Source organism: Amblyomma maculatum, chromosome 11, assembly GCF_055883805.1.
Source record: "Amblyomma maculatum isolate TAMU_Amacu chromosome 11, ASM5588380v1, whole genome shotgun sequence".
NCBI lineage: Eukaryota > Metazoa > Arthropoda > Arachnida > Ixodida > Ixodidae > Amblyomma > Amblyomma maculatum.
This window is the reverse complement of record NC_139354.1, coordinates 104,300,639-104,319,864: the sequence shown is the minus strand read 5'-3', so window position 1 is coordinate 104,319,864 and position 19,226 is coordinate 104,300,639. Positions and strand designations below refer to the sequence as shown.

General features: G+C 43.6%; 1 protein-coding gene across 1 annotated transcript in view; it reads right to left on the bottom strand.

Annotated features, from left to right (window-relative positions):
* Positions 1–405: 405 nt before the first annotated feature.
* Positions 406–19,226, bottom strand: part of LOC146174542 (uncharacterized) — a 37,134-nt gene continuing 18,313 nt past the window's right edge. Inside the window, exons 2-5 of the mRNA XM_084584950.1 lie at positions 18,358–18,551; positions 9,891–9,979; positions 1,385–1,483; positions 406–589 (exon numbers count right to left, since the gene is read on the bottom strand). Coding sequence (XP_084441076.1) covers positions 426–589; positions 1,385–1,483; positions 9,891–9,979; positions 18,358–18,551 — 546 coding nt within the window. The 3' untranslated portion in view covers positions 406–425. The remainder of the gene's footprint in view (positions 590–1,384; positions 1,484–9,890; positions 9,980–18,357; positions 18,552–19,226) is intronic.

Below are 19,226 nucleotides of genomic sequence, written 5' to 3'. Positions count from 1 at the left end.
TACAGCGGAGTCTGCGTACGAGTGTTTGGGAGGACCTGCACGAAAGTGTGCCGGACCTCGGAGTAGTCTAATTAGAGCTGATTGGCTGTGAGATTTCGATGAACGAGAATTGCGGTTTTAGGGCATTGGTCCCGTGCGATATGCCGTGTAGCTAGTGAGTTTGGCGTGAGTGCATGTTGGCTTTCGCCTAATAGCACGTTATTGGCCCAAAGTGCACTGTAGAACTTCTTGTGCTCAGCAGGTGTGACTAGTCTACTGAAAATTAAAGGCTCGAGGCCTGCACCAGGACAGGTGAGGACATTTCGGAAGGTCATTGGAAACTTGGTATACGAAGAAAAGATATATTTTAAGAATATTTTGCTACCGAATATTAGAGCACAAGAAGCAACCATATGTCATACACTCTTATAGTATCCCACTGTGATTTATTGGCTGGGAACTCGATGCGACCCGAACAGCTCGCATGCTTCATCATATGGTTTGTATAATTTCTGTGGGCTGCAGCTACTATTGAAGTATGTCATGCACTCGTTTGTAGGCCCATTGTGCCGTTGGTTGTCTCGAACGTACACTTCACAGTCAACATTACCTGAAATGGAGAATTAAAGTACTGCTAGATCTTGTTAGTTTAGTGGACCGCCATACGACGGCTTATAAAAATGCGTGACAGTAAACCGGAAATTGATCTCAACGAGAGACGAAATCACATTAAAGTGACTTTACATGCGTAGAAATGGCGGTAAATTTTTCTATGACAAAATATGCAGCACATAAGCGGCTGGCGTAGTTTCAGACTTCCCTTTTCATTTTTTGTTCGCATTGGGACCCTTTTATACGTCAACTCAACGTCCACAGTTGTCTGTCGAACATCTAGAAGTTAATCTTATTATACAGTAGAGAATTATGGTTATGTGTCGGTAAGTTCAGCGAGATGCCGAGCCAGCTTCAGCTTTGAGTACCCATGGAATATTCTGAAACGAAACACTGTTTTAGTTCATTCGCAGAGAAATTCTAGCACCATTAGCCTTGCCTTTGCTGCTTGGTATTTTTTCTGGTTGATAAATAGAGCTGTTAAACTCGACTGCGAATAAATATTGCGTATAAACTGCCATAACTTCAATCCACTTTCGTCAGATGCGGCTAATGCCAGAAAAAGACAGTGTAGGGAAATAAAAAACTATGTTATATCTGAAAGGTCCACTCTACAGCTGCTCATATTCACAGGCAACACAGTTAATTGATTTCATCTACCAATCATGCGATTACAGTGAACTGATATGAAAGCACCCGAAAGTGGCCTAAATATCCTTTATCACTTTGATATTTGTAAGTAAACTGCGTGAACTAGGGAGCAAAAATATTTTGTTGATAATACGGAACTCACCTTGACTCGTGTCATCTTCATAAAATGTGACTGAGAACACGCTACAGCCTCCATGTTCATCAGCGTACCCAAGCTTCATTGCAAACAGCGGGCCGCTACCTGCATACAAATATTCGCATTTATAATATTCACTTGATTTTTACCGTCACGTGCGCTTGTGGACAAAACTAAAGGAAGCAGGCAGTTACTCTAGAACTTTCGGAACAACTTTTGCTCTCGCTCCTGTTTTCGAGTCTGCAGCAGCATTGAACGTAAACTGAAGTTGTCAAATTGAGCGTGGTGTCTATAACTGGAGGATGTTCACCCCGGATCGTCCAGGTGGTGTTTACTGTGGAATGAGGGCAGCTTGGGGACGCGAAAGAGTGCGTAACCGGTGTGCTGTTATTGGGAAGAAGGTGGTCATAGTGAGAGCATAAGAAAACGGAAGTCGAGGGTGATTGTACTGGAACCATTCGTGGTGTGGTTGATGTGCAAGAGGGAAGACTGCTGAGTGCGAGTATACTGAGCAACCGGAGGGTAGCTTCAATAGGCGAAATCTGCAAAGGCGGCTCTCTTCTGTGCGAAGCAGAGGGAAAGTATGGCTACTGCGGGCAACTGTAGGATGGTCAGTCTACGGCGGATGCGGTGAACTGTTCCGCCAATGAAGTGTTTAGACGGAGGTCGCACCCCCCACACGGAACGGCGAACTGGAGTGAAATGCTGGTCAAAAGCGACATATAATGTGGAAAATCAGAAAAACGTTTTATTTTTGCACGAATATGCTTTATTTACTGAGGCTCCACCTCAAGTTACATAGAAAAAAAATCAGGAGTGCAAAAGTCTGCCTAGTGCAGTAATACAAAAACTTTGAAAGTTTTGTCACGCAACTTCGTGGATTTGCCCTACACTTCTTTAGCGAAACTCGACTGCATTCGGTACAGTTTGCGTATCTGGCGTATTTACTCAGGTTAAACGCGGAAGCGGCGCAGAAGCAAGCTCATGAAAACGACGATGTTTGATGCCCAGTGTATTGCAGTGAGAACGTGATAGGACGACTATGTTTATTGCCAAACGCAGGAGTGTGAGCAACTTGGCACAAGGCGTTCCGAATGGTCCCTTTTTCAATGTCCTCTGAAAATAGTAAACCGGCCCTTGGCCAAGGTACTGTTCCGGCTGCCACACGCAGCAATATGTATCGTACAGTTCTCCCGCGTCTTCATGCGGGTAAGCTCATCTACAGTGCTGTTTTTCTGCACTAGGCTTTTTCGGACACCCCTACCATGCTCAGGGCTTTGAGACACTATGCGTTCTTTCGTCGGCTTGAGTGATATTAGTTACAGGAAAATTTCAAGCGTCTCTTTGGTGGTTGGTTAACAGCAAGTCAACGTTAACAAAGTCAACACTCGATAACAATGAACAACTACACGTCAAAAGCCGTCGGTGCATCGTAATTGACATTGAGCCGAAAGTAGTGAACGTGAATCTCCTGTGGCTTCCAGAACAACAGCGAACAGATCAGCTTCGCCGGACCAGGCTCGAGATCTCAAGCCTGGGCCAAGGAAGCGGATCTGATCGCTAAAAGCTATTTTCTCGCACAGTGCATCGTCTTCACACTAAAACACGTGAACTCGACGCTCCAGGGTAGGTGCAAAATCAGCAAATTGAAATTTGAGCATTCATTCTTTTTGGTACAGTATTAATCATTAGAACGCGCTTCCTAACGAACTGATGGCTGCGTCTACTATTGAAAATTCAATTGAATGTGTTATTCACTGAATGTTATTTTATTTATTTGTGAATTCGTGCGGCAGTTTGGACATTTTGTTTTGGTATGTACGCTTCATCAGTTTATATATTATGATAAAGTATCTTAGTGTTTTTCAATGCTTATATGTTGGATTTACTGATGCATTTATTTGTGGGACACTGCTACTATAAAGCTGCCCAGGCGATGTCGGCATACGAAAGAAACAAACAAACAAATAAAAAGTGTGTACCGCATGGTGTGGGCCTGTGACATAACACATATATAAACATTTTAGATCAGCCAACTAGGGAGAGCTGGAAGGTAGCCCTATTCTTGTCGGATCAGGAGGCCTGGTGGGCTATGGTCCAGCTAGCTTGGTCAGCGGTGACGGCCTATGGTGTCCCGGAACCGAGAATACCATCCAGTGCCCCAAGCAACCCTACCCGCGTTCCCAAATAATTCTTGTGCATGAATAAGCTTTGTCCCCTGCCCTTTCCTCGCCGCCTTCATCAACCTCATTCATGATATCAGGTTTGTGGCAAAGTGAGGCCACGCAAACAATTGCACGTGCAAGTTAAAATTTAACGAATTGCCGTTTCACGAATAAGTGCCTAGTACCTCTTGTCAAATGTTTCAGGTCAATCCACCAAGGTGGAACAGATTTGTAGGAAAGAAGTAATTAACCATTATCATTTATACGATGGCAGCTGTATGACGACAAAGAAATCTGCAGATTTCTCAAATACGAAATTTCTAACAAAGCTGTAGCCTTCCACTGTAATCTACTCCGATCGGGTAGATGTTTATTAGCAATTACTTCAATTGGCCTTGTAGGGAGACTGCGGGGGGGGGGGGGGGTGCTTCTATTTATCTAGCACTTATACCCGATGTGCTTGGGAAGCCGTGTCGGGTCGTAGGCGCTGAGGGTTCTTGGACTACTATATGCCGTTGCTTCTCGAAAAAAACAACAACAGGGATACAAAGCAAAACTGCCGCTTGCGCACTCGGTCTAAATTTGGAATGTTCTATCATTCTATACCTTTCGATTGCAATTAGCACACAGCTAATGATTACTGGTGGGCTAGGCCGCTGAGTTACATTTTTTCTTTACAGTGGATTTGCCTGGTTACATCATGTATACAGCAAGTGGCACAAAATTAGAAATTGCTTACCAACTCTACAAATTATTTACTAATCAGCTCTATCAATTCCCTTTTTACTATGAATTACGTATTAAACCTATGTGAATTTATTTAGGAATCAGGTTAAGCCAAATATTTCACATTATTGCGATACTCCTCCAATATGAACTGATGCTGGATCTAGAGGTGCAAAAGGATATCGCCATAGCACAAGATGAGCAGGCTGCGTCTTTATTCTCCCCAAATACTGTATATTCGCGAGCACTTATTGGGGTTAAGAATGACTTATGGCGTGAGGCAATATGTGCAACGTTCATGATTTCTTTGCAGAAAAGGCACCTGCAGTGCAGAGGAAGATGAACCTGAATTTCATTGAAGAATTTTATTGTCTGCTTTGCAACGTTATGATCGGGCTTCAGAAAATATAAACATGTGACATCACCGCTACCATCATCACCAATATAGTGATCATCACCAGCCGGACTATGTCGAATACAGGGCGAAGGCCTCTCTCATGCTCCTTTAGTTAGCCAGATTTTTTGCGAGTTGCATCCACTCGACTCCCGCAGACTTTCAAACCTCATCCTCCAACCTAATTTTCTGCCACCTCTACCACACTTTCTTTAACTCGGAATCCAATATGCTTAGCCTTCGCGACCGTCGGTTATTCTTTATTCGCACAATATACGCAGCCCATGCCCATTCTTAATTTCGACTAAAGTGCCATTAGCTTGCATTTGCCCCCTGACCAACTCTGTACGCTTCCTATCTCTTTACACCGAAAGGTTTCTGTTTCATGCCTCTTTGCGTTGTTCCGAACTTAAGTAGAACCCTTTTCGTTAGCGCCCACGTTTCAGCCTCATAGGTGAGTATAGGTAAGATGCTGCTGTGGTATACTTTCCTTTTGAGCGATAGCGGTAAGCTGCTAGTCGCACATATACTTATTTTACTGCTGCTCAAGAAGAAAGTATATAACATATGCATCTTATGGGATTGAAACCTGGAGGCTAACGGTAAGGGCTCTACTTAAGTTTAGGGTGAGGAAAACGTTGAGAGCTGGGGAACTAAGCATGACAGGTGCGCCTACGAAAGGGGCCCCTGAATAATCCTCACAGGTATACAAGGCAGAAATTAAGTGCCTGATTGAATTTGACGGTAAGACAATCATTGCAATAAAATAGGTCAATTAACTTAATTTTTCATTTCAAAAGCATCATTGCAGAGTTTAAGGCCATCAGCAGAAAAAGGTAGCCCCGTCTTCCAATTTTCCTATTCGCCAGTGTGGCTCCAAGTATCGAATACGAAAAATGGTCATAGAAAGTTTGTTGACTTGGCTTTCCCGCATTGCTTCGTATATAATGTCGTCATTACACGTCGTCATATCGCCAAAACTACATTTCTTTCCGCACCATTATCAATTACACCAGTTGTGCGTCTATGTGGTATGTACAAGAAGTGTCGACGCCAGAAAGTCAGTTAACGAGGTTTCATGTATGTAATTTCATATTAAATAGTTTGAATGAAGTGGATTAGGATTTCAGAAAACTGGCTTACTTTTTCTGTTGACGGCATTTAGTTTCTCAGCCTAATATTGTCCCTTAATAGACTAAGAGAGTTGATAATTTGAGCATGGTTAATTATTTTCGTAACTATTGAGCAATACTGCCGACATGATGTGCGCTTGGTTGTAAACCTCGCCTGCACAGACCGCGCAGCCTTTATTACGTAGATTTAAAAATACACATTTGCAAAGTTAATAAAAAAAATATAGCTGCGGTTTAGCTTGGATACACACGGATATAGATGAAAAAGTATTACTCAGCACTTGTATAGCTGAATATTTAAACGATGCTTCAGGCATTTAATTGTATGAAGGAGGCCATTATTACGGTCTTTAGCACTAAGCTTTATAGAAGGTGAAGACAACGGCATACGAAGCGCAGCTTGAAAGACTGACAGCTTATTACGGGAGGAGACTGGCCCACAAGATGGAGTAGTGTCCAGCGAAGCTTAATCTCTATGTGTCACCCTGGGATGCGAATCCGTGGGCGGTGAGTTGGTTTTAGGGCTGCAGCACTACTACCTGCATTCTCGCAAAATCCCGTTGTCTGAAGTCGAACAAAAAGATGTCATCCCTTACATTAGCTGCAATAATGTTGAAGATATGTGTAACATAAGGCACCTGAACTATAGTTTCCCAAGCTCCACAGGTGCCGCATTGTGACCGGAACACAACTCGCTAGTACGACTACTTACAAGTGCTCACTACATATAGGTCATCAATATGCTTCTTTCTTACTAAATTTTTTCCTTCCAGCCCTACGTTTAAACTAATTCGAGACGTCACCGTCCCATGATCTCAACACGAACTCAGCATGCACTTCCACAAACAGCACAATGCCAGGGCGTGACCGGAGTATAAAATCTATCTCACGATTATTCTCTACCTTCGCGCTCTTCCTGACCACTTTCCGTCTATTTGTTTGCGAATAATGGTGTCTACTAGTTACATCACTCTGCATCCCGCCGTGGTGGCTCAGTGTTTAATGCACTCGACTGATGAACTAGGATCAAATCCCGTTGACGGCGGTCGCTTTTCGATGAAGGTGAAAAGCAAGGCGCCCGTGCGCTGTGCGATGCCAGTGCACGTTAAAGAACTCGTAGATGTCAAAAGTTTCGGAACCCTGCACAATGACAACCCTCATAGCATGAGTGGCTTTGGGTCGTCCAGCCCTTTAAACCTAACCAAACGAAACGTTGCTCTGCGGACTCCATTAAATCTCCCTTCTCCTTCTCCTGTACATATGCCGCAGTCACCCAGAGCCGAGTCGCCAACCTGATAAGTGCGTTAAAGACCGCAATAATAGAGCATACTGTGTTTTACTAAGACTCTGCGGTTTATACGTATTTATAGAAGTGTTTGATAATGATCCTGGCTGCATGTAGGCGCGTGGTCTTGTACAAGCTTCCCTTTTACCACGTATAAGGCTGTTTTGAGATCTTGCATCCTGCTCGTTAATGCTATGATGATACTCTACATGGAAGCTACCTCATTATATATCAGAAATTATGTACATCAGTTCTAGTCTCTGGGCTAAATCCGGATAGCATAGTTGTGCTCGACCTTTAGCGTAGTATATACTTTAACAGCAGCTTTAGTGCCACCAAGCTGAGTACAATTCTTTTATTCTTTGCAAGGTTGTCGAGCATCTCTGGTAGAGCTTTCATGGTCAATTTTTTTTCAGCTGGTCTGGAGAACCACATAAAATATTTTCCCACAAAGCATGATCGGAAATGTCTGCCGTGAGACTGAGAATTTTCTTACCAATATTTCGGTTAAATGAACGATAGCAAGTATTTTCTGCCCTTCCAACACGAACCCGAATTTTACCGCAGGTTTTATGTTCTGTTCAAGCATAAGAACAACGTTTATTACAGCGATCAATTGGTATTGAAAAAATATGTTTGCAGATTGCTCACAACACAACTTAAAATAATAATAACACAGGAGCCAGCTGATTGGTCATATTTGGAGACGTATGCTCTAATTTCTACACAAAGGAATGGAGGAAACGCAATGATGTTTTTCTGGTTTCAGACTACTTTTGATGCCACATATTAAAGTAAAACTGAGCTTGTCATTCTTGATATTTGCCGATTAAAGTGCGAGAAAAAGGCATATGTAGACCTATTCTTCCACACGAGAGGCCACAGCTATATTTGGTTTTCAATTTTAACATAATTGGCACGAGATGGCGATAGGCTCTGGGTGCGGCAAAATATTTTGCCACTATTTGCCATCAACATGGAGCAGGTGCGAAGCATGCACTCCGCCGCCTGTAAGGGTGCAAGAAAACATCTGTCTCGCTGTGTTGTATCCTTTCTTTTTTGCGTAACATGGAATGACTCATTGTTTTTAGGTTTTACAGAAGTGGAAGAGATCTCTCTGCCTCGGTAAAACGTTTATGAGCAGTTTGCGACCACCTTGCAAGAGGCGAGAACGACGCTTCCTGCCGCCCGTCAAGCGGCCAAAACATATGGCTATGTAAGCCATTTTTTATTTTCTCATACGAAAAAGTAAAAGTAGAATTTTTTTTTCAAGTTCTACAGAAGTGACACAAGCTCGCTTTTGTAGTGAAAAAAAATATACTGACCATGAGCGTGAGACTAACATTTAAAAGTTGGATCGACTACTTCCTGCCGCCTGTGAAAGGGGGTAGGATAGCCTCACTGGATGAAGGAGCCTTTAAGCGTTGGATGTCCCAGTTTACAAAGTGAGTAGTCCGAAACCTTTTGCTCAGGTATAAACTACGCTTCGACAAAGTGCTGACCGGCGCCTTGAATAGATGCAGCGCAACCGCTGGTAATTGATTGGTACCTCATTTTATAGCAGTGGTGGCCCGCTGCTTCGCAAAGGTGACCAAATCTTGTTCTGCTGAGAGCGCACGTTGTCGACCGTATATACTAGGGAGATGCTGCCAGCCAGACCTCGTAACGAATTCCACTACAAGGAGAGCCTGTTTATAGCAATCCCCTCGCTTGTGAGGCAGACGTCCACTTCTGTGCACTCAATTACGAGGAAAAATAGAATGTTTGCTACAAATTACTGCGCTCACAGCTAATTGGCTCACAACTATCTTTTAAAAAGGGTGCTGGCGGCACACGTTTGAAAAGCTCGCTGTGAGCCAATTATCAGAGCAGTTAAGATTGTATGGTAACCTTTTATGGGTGCTTTTGCACTTTTATGCATCGCTGATGAAACTGTGATGCGTAATACTGCGGGTATATCAACTATTGGCACTCAGTCCACGATAACTACAAATAATTTCCAGCACCAGCATAATGTGTAAACGCAGTTCCCTAGTCGAAATTCATATTGAATACATCTTTTCACGCCGAGAGCCCTTTGCCTTGCAGATTTATTTTTGTCTCAGGAAATATCTGAAATTAGCATTTTACTTGCGTGTCGCTGTATGGGCAGCCAAATATGTTCGTACCGCTCGCCTCTTTTCGATTGGAGCGTCACAAAAATTGATCAAAATTGTGCTTTTTGCTTCTAATTATTTTATTTGATTTTAAAGTGCGTCGCCTCATTGCAATGACAAGTTCTTAGCTTTTAACAACACAGAACAGTCAGAACAGTCACAACTAATCAAGTCACCTCAATTTCAATCAACGGTCACGCAAGGGCCGGTACGTTTTCTGTGAAGCATACACCAAGTTCATCATCACCATCATCATCCGCCTGACTATACCCACTGCAGGGCGAAGGCCTCTCCCATATTTATCCAGTTAACCTGGTTCTGTGCTAGCTGCGTCTAGTTGACCCCTGCGAACTTCTTAATCTCATCCGCCCACATAACTTTCTGCCGCCCCCTGCTACGCTTTCCTTCCCTTGGAATCCAGTTTGTTACCCTAAGCGACAATCGGTTATCTTCTCTTCGCACTACATGTCCTGCCCGCGCCCATGGGTATACCAAGTTACCGGTATATTTTCTTCATAGGTAGTTTACGTGTTCGAAACCCCAGTTACATATTTTTTTATGCATAGGTGTTTCGATGTCATTAGGATGTTACTGAGTTCATAGCACTAGCGTTGCATGTTATTTCCAGTTTTTCTGAAGCTTTTTTGGCTCACCTGTCTCGTTATAAACTTTCATGGATGTTCGGGGGCCTTTTAAATCGGGACCGCCGTTGTCGAAAATCGCCATGTAATGTAGAGTTTGTCTGAAACCAAGACAAGAAGTTTGCCTTGAAAACGGAGTCAACGCTAAAAAAAAATATTCTTTTCCCACATTTTAAAAGCGGTTCAAAAATTTGAAATCGTTTCGCTATGCTAACAATGTAAGTGCATCCTGTTTAACGGCGATACCGGCTCAAATAAGGGCATTTTTTAAAGTGCGTACACGTTTCTAAGCAGCTCAAACAGGTCACTGAAAAATGAGAAGTTGCACAATGCCCAAAATGGACCACTCTCACAAATGCTGTGGCGATCTATCAATTCTTCACCGAAGGCGCTTTGGATTGTAGGGTTTAACGTCCCAAAGCGACACAGGCTATGAGAGGCGCCGTAGTGAAGGACTCCGGAAAGTTTGACCACCGCGAGTTCTTTAACGTGCACTGACATCGCACAGCACACTGGTGCCTTGCTTTTCACCTCCATCGTGAAACGACCGCCGCGGCCGTGATTGATCCGCATCTTTGCGTACAGTCGTATAGCGCCCTAACCACTGCACCACCACGGCGGGACCGTCATTGAAGATAGCCTTTTTAATAGGATTCATAAGAGCACCATCTCCCTCCACACTAGGATGGGAGATGTACAGGGTCACCCACTTCTAGCTATGACGCGGTCACTTCTTTCAAAGCAACAGTGCGTCCGTACCTGAGGTACTGTGGTAAAATTTCTAAGTGCTGCATAATTAAACTTGAAGCAGCATATAAAATAACACCGCGGTAAAAATCCTAAGAGGCGTTCATGAATGCCGGAGCCAATATTTCGTTTATGTCGGCTTAGCGCGCATAGAAATACATTATTTAGTTAAGGTTTCAATACTGTATTCAGTAGACAGGGCTGTTATGATGTTGTCTCTTTGCGAAAAATGCGGAGTGAAATTTGGAAATGACCGGCAAAGTATAAAACCTCATTTGAAACGCGACAATATTATCAAACAACCCGATAAATGCGCTCAGGAGATAGTACCCACTTCGGGTGCACGGCTGGAACACGACCTCTGAAACAAGAGCCTGCAAAACTTTCAAAAATTATTTTGATGGTTCACAAACCTTCTACTCATTCATTAGTTAATTGCGAATTGGGAAATACATTTGAGACGGGTGTGATAAAGTGCGCTATGTCTTCTCGAAGCTAACTTTTAGGCCGAGCATGATATCAAACTATTCTAGATCTTCTATTTGCTCCTACAAAATGCGAAAGATTCTCGTGTAGTCAAACATGATGCCACGAGCGCTTTGTTTGCTGTCTGTTTCGGTGAGGGGCGGGATCCAGGCCTCCGTGCGGCGCCTTTCATTAGCGCCGCACGGAGGCCTGGATCCGACGCCCGGCGGGGTCAGCTTGGTATGTGTGAATCGCCTAATGATGTCATCGGTCATGACCAGACGTGGGACATGCTGCCGAGAGTTCAGGTTATAAACGCGTAAGCACTGTATGGCTATGTAGTTGGGTTTCGCATGGGCGTGATCTTCTCGGAGCTATAAAAGAGGAAGTAGTTGTATCAGAAAGAGAATGGTACCAACAATAGAGCGTCAAGAGAAGGTGTGCAAGTGCCAAAATGGTTGATGTGGGTTAATTAGGCAATGACATAGAGTCATTTAGTGCGTAATTGGGAGCCAAGGTGGCCGTTAGCCAATAACCGGTTTCGGTTCTTAGCTTCCGGCCACATGTCGCAGTGTAAAAATGCGATAGCTTGAGCGTTGTTGCAGCTGCACATGATATATCGCGCGCCCCTTGTCGAACACAACCAGCGTTCCGTTGAAGGCATCAAAGGTCACCGGCGTTCTATAATTGGTTTACGGGAAAGGAAAGGCGCAGTATCTGTCATTCGAGGAATCCCGCTGACTCATCTCGCGGACAACATAGCAAACGCTTAAGCTTGCGCATTTCTCCAGTGCAGATTGTACAGTGATCTCCAGAAATTTTTATACGTGGCCAGATGCAACGTCACATCCGGTCTTGACGTCACAGTATCTCAATATCCCGCAGAATCTCGCGAAGAAGTTGGACACTTCTCACTAATGCATGCACGAACACACTGCTGAGTCATGAGCAATTGAGGGATTTCGCCCTAACATGCAGGTGCTGGCAGAATCAAAGACCCTTCTTTTAATTATACATCGGAACGCTAACAGTTAATTTGTTAGAAGAAAATCATTTTTTACCGCGGGGAATGCTTTGTTTAAACGGCCAGAAACAATAGACCACTTATTTGTGCATTGTAGAAAAGAGGTTCATTTTTCTGTATTTAAATTAAAAATGGTTGCTACAATACGCGTATTCGGTATGTAGGCGCCGACAACAGGGAAGGGCTTGAGTTCATTTAATACTGCCCAAGTGTCTTCACTGCAAATGGCTCTTGAGAATGATAGATTATCACAGCGAAAAAGATAACAGATCTGCTCGGATTTATTTTCCAGGTTATATGTTAGGTTTGTCGCGATCCAAAACCGACGGCAGAACCCACCGAGGAGTTCTCGAAAGTAGAACAGCTTGTGACGATGCACAGGGTTTAGTAACCGATGCTAGGCGTACGCTGGTGGTTGGGACACTGCAATGTGTAGTGCATGCATGATTGTGGTGTTGGGGCAAACTGCTCCAAAGCAGGGAATAAAAAAAAATGGCACAGTGATCTAACGCAGCGTACAGTGATGCTGGTCTCTGCCTCGGCCTGGGTACCAATCCGACAGGCAGCGAACGTTCTTACATGTGGTTGCTCGTAGGAGGCTTCAGAGCCATCCCCGTTGAAAACCAAGAATGCAGGTAGGAATGCTTCTGCAAATAAAGTGGTTCTCAAACTAGACGACAAGCCTTGATTTTTAAAAAACGACCAACCAGCCTAATATCAGGTGCCGCCCTATGGCAAAGGAAAGTAAGATTACCTATACCACAGTGGCATCGACCTCCGACCTCAGCGAGCACCACCTTCTTCTAAAGTGTCCTGGCTAAAGTTAAATTGGTTCACAGGAAGGGAAAGGCGCAGTAACTGTCACACTTGCTCTGTGGACACCCGAACCGCGCCGTAAGGGAAGGGAGGAAGGTGGGAATGAAAGTGGAAAGAGAGAAAGAGGAGCCGTAGTGGAGGGCTACGGAGTAATTTCGACCACCTGGGGATCTTTAACGTGCGCTGACATCGCACATCACACGACGCCTCTTCGTTTCGCCTCCATCGAAACGCAGCCGCCGAGGTCGGGTTCGAACCCGGGAACTCCGGCACAGTAGTCGGGCGTCTTACCACTGCACCACCCCGGCGGGGCAAGTGTCCTGGCCCAGCTGCGCAATTGTGTGCGACTGTGGGAGGTTTGTACACCATGCTGTTTGAGGAGAGCATTCAATGCGAATCCTGCAAGTCGTGTACTTAGAAAGATGGCCATTACGAAGAAATATAGCTCACGAGAAAGCACATTATACTATATTAGGAGCTTATGCAATTATTCTTCAGGTCAGGGTCCAGGGATTTTAAGCGGCAGTTCGCAAACTGGCCAGAATTCCACAAGGAGAGTGTGCGTTCCCGCGCCAGCACGCGAAGCCTGCCCGCTGCGTCTGCCCTGAAAAAGGGAATGAACACACAATCGCTGTCTTGGTGGGCTGTTCGTGCGACTTCGTCTGCCCGAAGATTGCCCGCTATGCCGCTGTGTCCTGGAAGCCACTGGAAGATGATGTCATGTCCTCCATTAATTGTCCATTAATGCCCTCCGCCTTCCACCCGACCTGCCCCGACGAGAAGAAGCTTTGCTGTGCCGCCTGTGGGTTGGTGTAGCATTCACAAACTCGTATTCTTTTATGATAGGCATGGCAAACAGGCCTACATGTACAAACTGTGGATGCGGGGAGTCTATAGGCCACATTCTTTGTGAGTGCCCGATATACAGTGAGGAAAGGCAATGTCTGTGCCGTTCGCTGGAGCATCTAGATGGACGCCCATTGAGTGAAACTAAGATTTTAGATCCCTGGCCACGGCGATCGTCTGCGGTGAAGGCCTCCCAGGCACTGCTCCGCTTCATGAGAAGCACAGGCCTAGTCGAAAGACTATGCGTTTGCTATGCCATGACTGTAACGTGATGTTATGTGGCGTGTCTGTATGTGACTGCATTAACTTCAACTAACCCTCTCTCAAACTTTTATAGCCACTCATCCCCTTCCTCCAGTGCAGGGTAGCAAACCGGTTGCTTTTACTGATTAACCCCCCTGCCTTTCCTCCTCATCTTCCTCCTCCGCCACCTTGGGCAATTATGCGAATCGCACAGCTAAGAAGAGGCCCGTCGAGGGGTGTCTCCGGCTTGGAATTTTTTTATTTATTATGGCTTAAAAAAAAGCATACAACTAGCGTTCACAAAATTCAAATTTGGCACCTTTGTGCAAAATACTAACCAAATGCAAAAACACAATAGCCACTCCAGGAGTAATCCGTGAAACGGAAAACATATATCGGGAACTTTCGCTTAATTGTCATATGTGGGTTGCGCGGGCGCCCTTTGCTTTCCCGCACGTAACTTATCGCACGTATCGTATCGCACGTATCGCAGTGCTTGAAAAATACATATAATTTGAAATGCTGTTTTTTTCTCCTAAAATTACTTCTTGGTCGTATTCACGTTTCTTTCATGTGGAAAGATATTATCGATAAACGAAGAATAAACAGAAATGGGAATGTGCTATGACAGATTTTGTTTACCTGTAATTTGTAGTGGTGTAATCCTACCATACACTGCAACTAAAGTGGCTAGAGGAGTAGGTGTGTTACTTGCGAGCAGAAATATTTAGTTGCGCATGCATATGCTTAATGACAATTAGAACACCGGGCTTTTCCGTGTGCACCTATAATTTCTATTTTCGCTACACAAGACGGGATACAATCACTGACAACTAAACGCTGGACAAAAAGCGGCAGCTAAGTAGTTTTTCGAAGGACAAAAATGTTTGTTCAGTTTTGGAGGTGATTGCTGGTGTCAACGATACACGAAGCGATTTCTGTAACGTAGAATATAATTCTATATGGACTGAAAGGCTTGGATGACCTTAGGTCGAACCCAAGCGAAGGTTACTCTACACAGCACAACAATCTTTATTGCTTTCCTTTGTAGCCGTAAGGTTGAGCTTGGGTGGATGTCAAGGAGTAATTACTCCCTTATTAGAAATCTACTCCACCTTCATCCATTCCGTTAAATATTTGACCAATAATTTTTATTGTAGCAAGAAACATTTCTGCAGTTTTGTTTAGTATCACTGCGACCAGACTTAATCATTGGATGCCACATTTGCGAGCAGGTCACGATGACGTGCAGCGTTTGCAAAGCAGCACAGCGAGTCAGACTACACCGTCACTTGTTTTAAGGTCTTAGGCTAGCACTACCTTTGTGGTTATCATGTGGCGCACTCATATCCTAATAAATAATCAATGGGTCAAATTGGCAATTTTCTAATTGAAACGAATTGGTCAAAAGCATGTTGTGTTTTTGCCACACATTGTGCCCGACTATTTGATATGAATTGGTGCTTCCGGTTAGAAATAATTGCGCTCCCATCAATAATAAATGGTTTACCTATATAGCTCAAAACGACATAATGGAGCCGAAAGAGTTTGAACTCACACGATTGACAAAAAGGTCGGAAATTCAATTTCGACCTTTGCTGGGGGAGGTGTAGGAGTGTCAACTTTTTACAAGTGGATTGAAAAAAAAATTTTTGACAGCAATAATGAGAAGCTAGCATGCATCACAGATGCAGAACAAACACAGATTCAATGTATACCCACAGGACACATTGCAGACTTACATGCTGCATTTGTTGGACAGCTCAGCTGGGACCAGTGATATGTCTATTATTCAAAGTAAGCTGATTTAGTTATGCCCGTAATGGGGGTGAAGGCGATAAAGTCAACAGGAAGATTAAGCAGCTTATACTTTATATAGGAACTTAAATGTTTCACTATTACCTTTTTCTAAAGATGTATGTATCGCATGTATATATGTGTCCATCTCAGCCAAGGATATCATGCTTGGAATTTCGAATATAGGAATGCTCCCTTTGGACCAGTTGGACCCAGTGAGAAGCCCAGTTGGAAGTCCAAATAGCTTCTTCACTCCCAGTGGGAAACACAATTGGTTTCGCGACTCTCAATTGGAATTGAAGTAACCAATTAGCCACACCAACTGGAAGTGAAGGAACCATCTGAGCGTCTAATCGGGAGCGAAGAAACCAGTTGGGTTGGACAGGACCCATTTGGCAAGTCATTGAAGTCGGCAGAACCCATTAAATCTGACTGGCCGCCCAATCGGACCCATTGCTTTTTTTTTTTTTTACCGGGATTTTACATGCGGAGACACATCCAAAGGAAAAAAAGTGCCGCTCTGCTAAAATGGGAGATAGAGTACGGGCGATCCTATATCGCTCGAAGCGCAGGTACTCAAGTACTGACACGGGGCTGCAAATAGGGCATCTAGCTTTCGACTTCGAGCAGGAACTCAGTGTTCGCATTACCTAGCGCGGCGTTGGATGGTGCGTGAGCGCAGGCATTACCGCTGCTATTACGCAATAAAGGAGAAGACACGTGAACTTGTATTGGCACCCGGAATGTATAAAGGGCATCTCTTTTGGATCTGTTGTGGCTGCTGCAGTATTGTCCATAAAGACGCCCTTTCGGGAATAAAAATATCGACTTGCTTCCCGTAAAACCCAATTTAAGACGTCAAGTCTAAGGAATGCTTTTAGGTCACAGCAGAGTGCACAACCAAGCCAGTCAATTTTTATAGCTTCTGAAGCCTATAAAACTGAAAAATAAAGGCTGCAATAGAATTACAAAGCCTCGGACAAACATTTTAGCTCTTGGTATTGATGACGGTTAAGGAAAAGTCTGGCTGGTGTTAGGGCCACAAGAAATGTGGGCGATAGCAGGCGCCTCTGGGACTGATAGCAAAAAAGGAAAAAGAAGAATCACTTGATGACATTAATACAACAGCAAAGGAGAGAACGCATTGGGGTCCCGTTCTGCATGAATCCCTTATTAAGTGCACAAAATGTATATGGTTTATGAATTCGCATATGTGCATTGAAAACAATGCTGGTATTACTGTTGGTAGTGCGCGTATCGGAAAACATTTCTTTGAACCGGAAAACAACCCCATGTATCCGCTGTTCCAGAAAACGAATATGGAATTTTCGCAAATGTGCTTACCTCCTAAGTGTACACACAAAAAAAGGAAAATTATGGGAATAATAATGACTCGACGACAAACTGCAGATTCCATTATCAATTCGTGCAGCGTCTATCATAAAATGAGAAATTGCCTGAGGCATTTTTTCGAGCACATCCTCATGGCTAAGAAGCCAACACTAAACGAAGATCTTTCCTCCATCTCCGCATGTTTAACGACGAAGACAAAGCTGCCCACATCCTCGTCAATCGCGACTGCTTCGTAATACTGAATTCATGGCGCATCATCACCGATATAAACGGTTTGTTGCTTTTATCACTAAATAAGTACGGCTAAAGCAGCATGTTTCAGAATGCAGGTTGTCGCTCATTATTCGCAGCAATAAGGAGCTAATCATGATATGCATAACTAAAGCACGTATACGTCTTAAGAGGCATTCGTGATGCCTTATTCATTATGTTTATAGTTAAAGGCATCGTCTCATAGACTATATACTTCAAGATTGAGCATGTGTTTACTCTTGTAATGGTTTTAGAGCACTGTTTTAGCTCTCATTTTGTGTCGTTTAATTCTTTCGAGTTTTGTTTCTCATTGCTCGTTTGCACTTTGTATCTGTCCATGAAGAAATAGCGCACAGCCGTCGCGAGATAATTAAAGCCGGGGGCACGCGTCTGAAATACACACATAAGGCTTGTACTATATCGCCTGCGTTAAAATTCTTATGAAATTACGAATATTTTAGATCTTCTACCCTTTAGCGGGTTGGCATCCCAAGAACGCCAATGGAGCCTACAACATGGCTCCGAAACTGTAAACGTTTGGCAGCTAAGCAGCTCTAAAGTGGGCTCGAACTTTTCACAAAGAATGTACATGTTGTTTTCAATAAATTGAATTCTTTTCTTAACCAAATAGATGTTTGGGGTTCTTGGGAAAAGCGCTGCTCGAGGCCTCTTGACAAGGCCCTAAAGCTCCTGGATAAACTACGCGGGACCATGAGGAGTCACGGCAGTGTGAATACTTTGATCCAGAATGAAAAAAAGAAAGCAACTATTGTCACGTGTTAAAACGCTTGAATATTCTATAAAAATTCCCATTTTCACTAAGCACCTTTAGGTTCCTCTAGTACACGGATCAAACCAATGAAGAAACTAAGCCGTCAACAAACTGACTTGCATAAAGGGTCATTTCAAGAAGCGAAGATATGAGAGGGCACTCACCTTTCACCATCTATTATGAGGTTGTGAGTAAAGTTATAAGATTCTTCAGAGATAGTTTTCATCTTATCATAGATGCATGTCTGAGTGAGGTCGAAACCAGCCATCATTGGATCCAGTGATTCTAATGTTTCTAATGATACACCATTGTCATACGTCTGGTAATACAGCCATAGTGGCTCACTGGTATTGAGAACCTGAAAGCAAGAAAAGTGTCGAACTGACATTTTATTTCTTGAAAAATTACAAAACTTTCCTTGAACATTTTACACGCTTTTTCAACAATTAGATATACATTTCATGGAAAGAGACAAAATGGCGCCCCTGAAGTGTCATGCGAAAATTGAGACTGAGCATGGACTAATATAACGTTTTTATGGTATGTCCAAGATTGCATGCAAGAATCACATGACAAAAATTCTGCACAAAGTGTAATGCACCTATTTTATGAACACTTATGCGCAAGATATGCCAACACAGCGGATGCACTGAGATGAAGAAATCAGTAACTATTTGTAAGAATTCCTCTCTTAGCATAAGTGCTGCAGATTTAAGACATTAATGCTTGAAGATGACTAGGACATACCATTGTACCGACTGTACCTGAGCACATGCATTACAAATTATCCTCTTCTCAGAAGACAAAAAATGCCCTCAAAGGTTTCTAGAACACTTAGCTGCAAAAATGTGGTGCAAGACGACTAATATAAAATGTTCCACAGGAATTATAAATGACTGATGTAACTCAATATTTTAAAAATATTTAGGCTTCACCGCAGGAGGCTTTTTACAAGCCAATTTATGCAGCCCGTAGCAAGACTGATCCATATGAATTAGCATAATCTGGAGCCACATCTTCGCTCTGGCGCTGT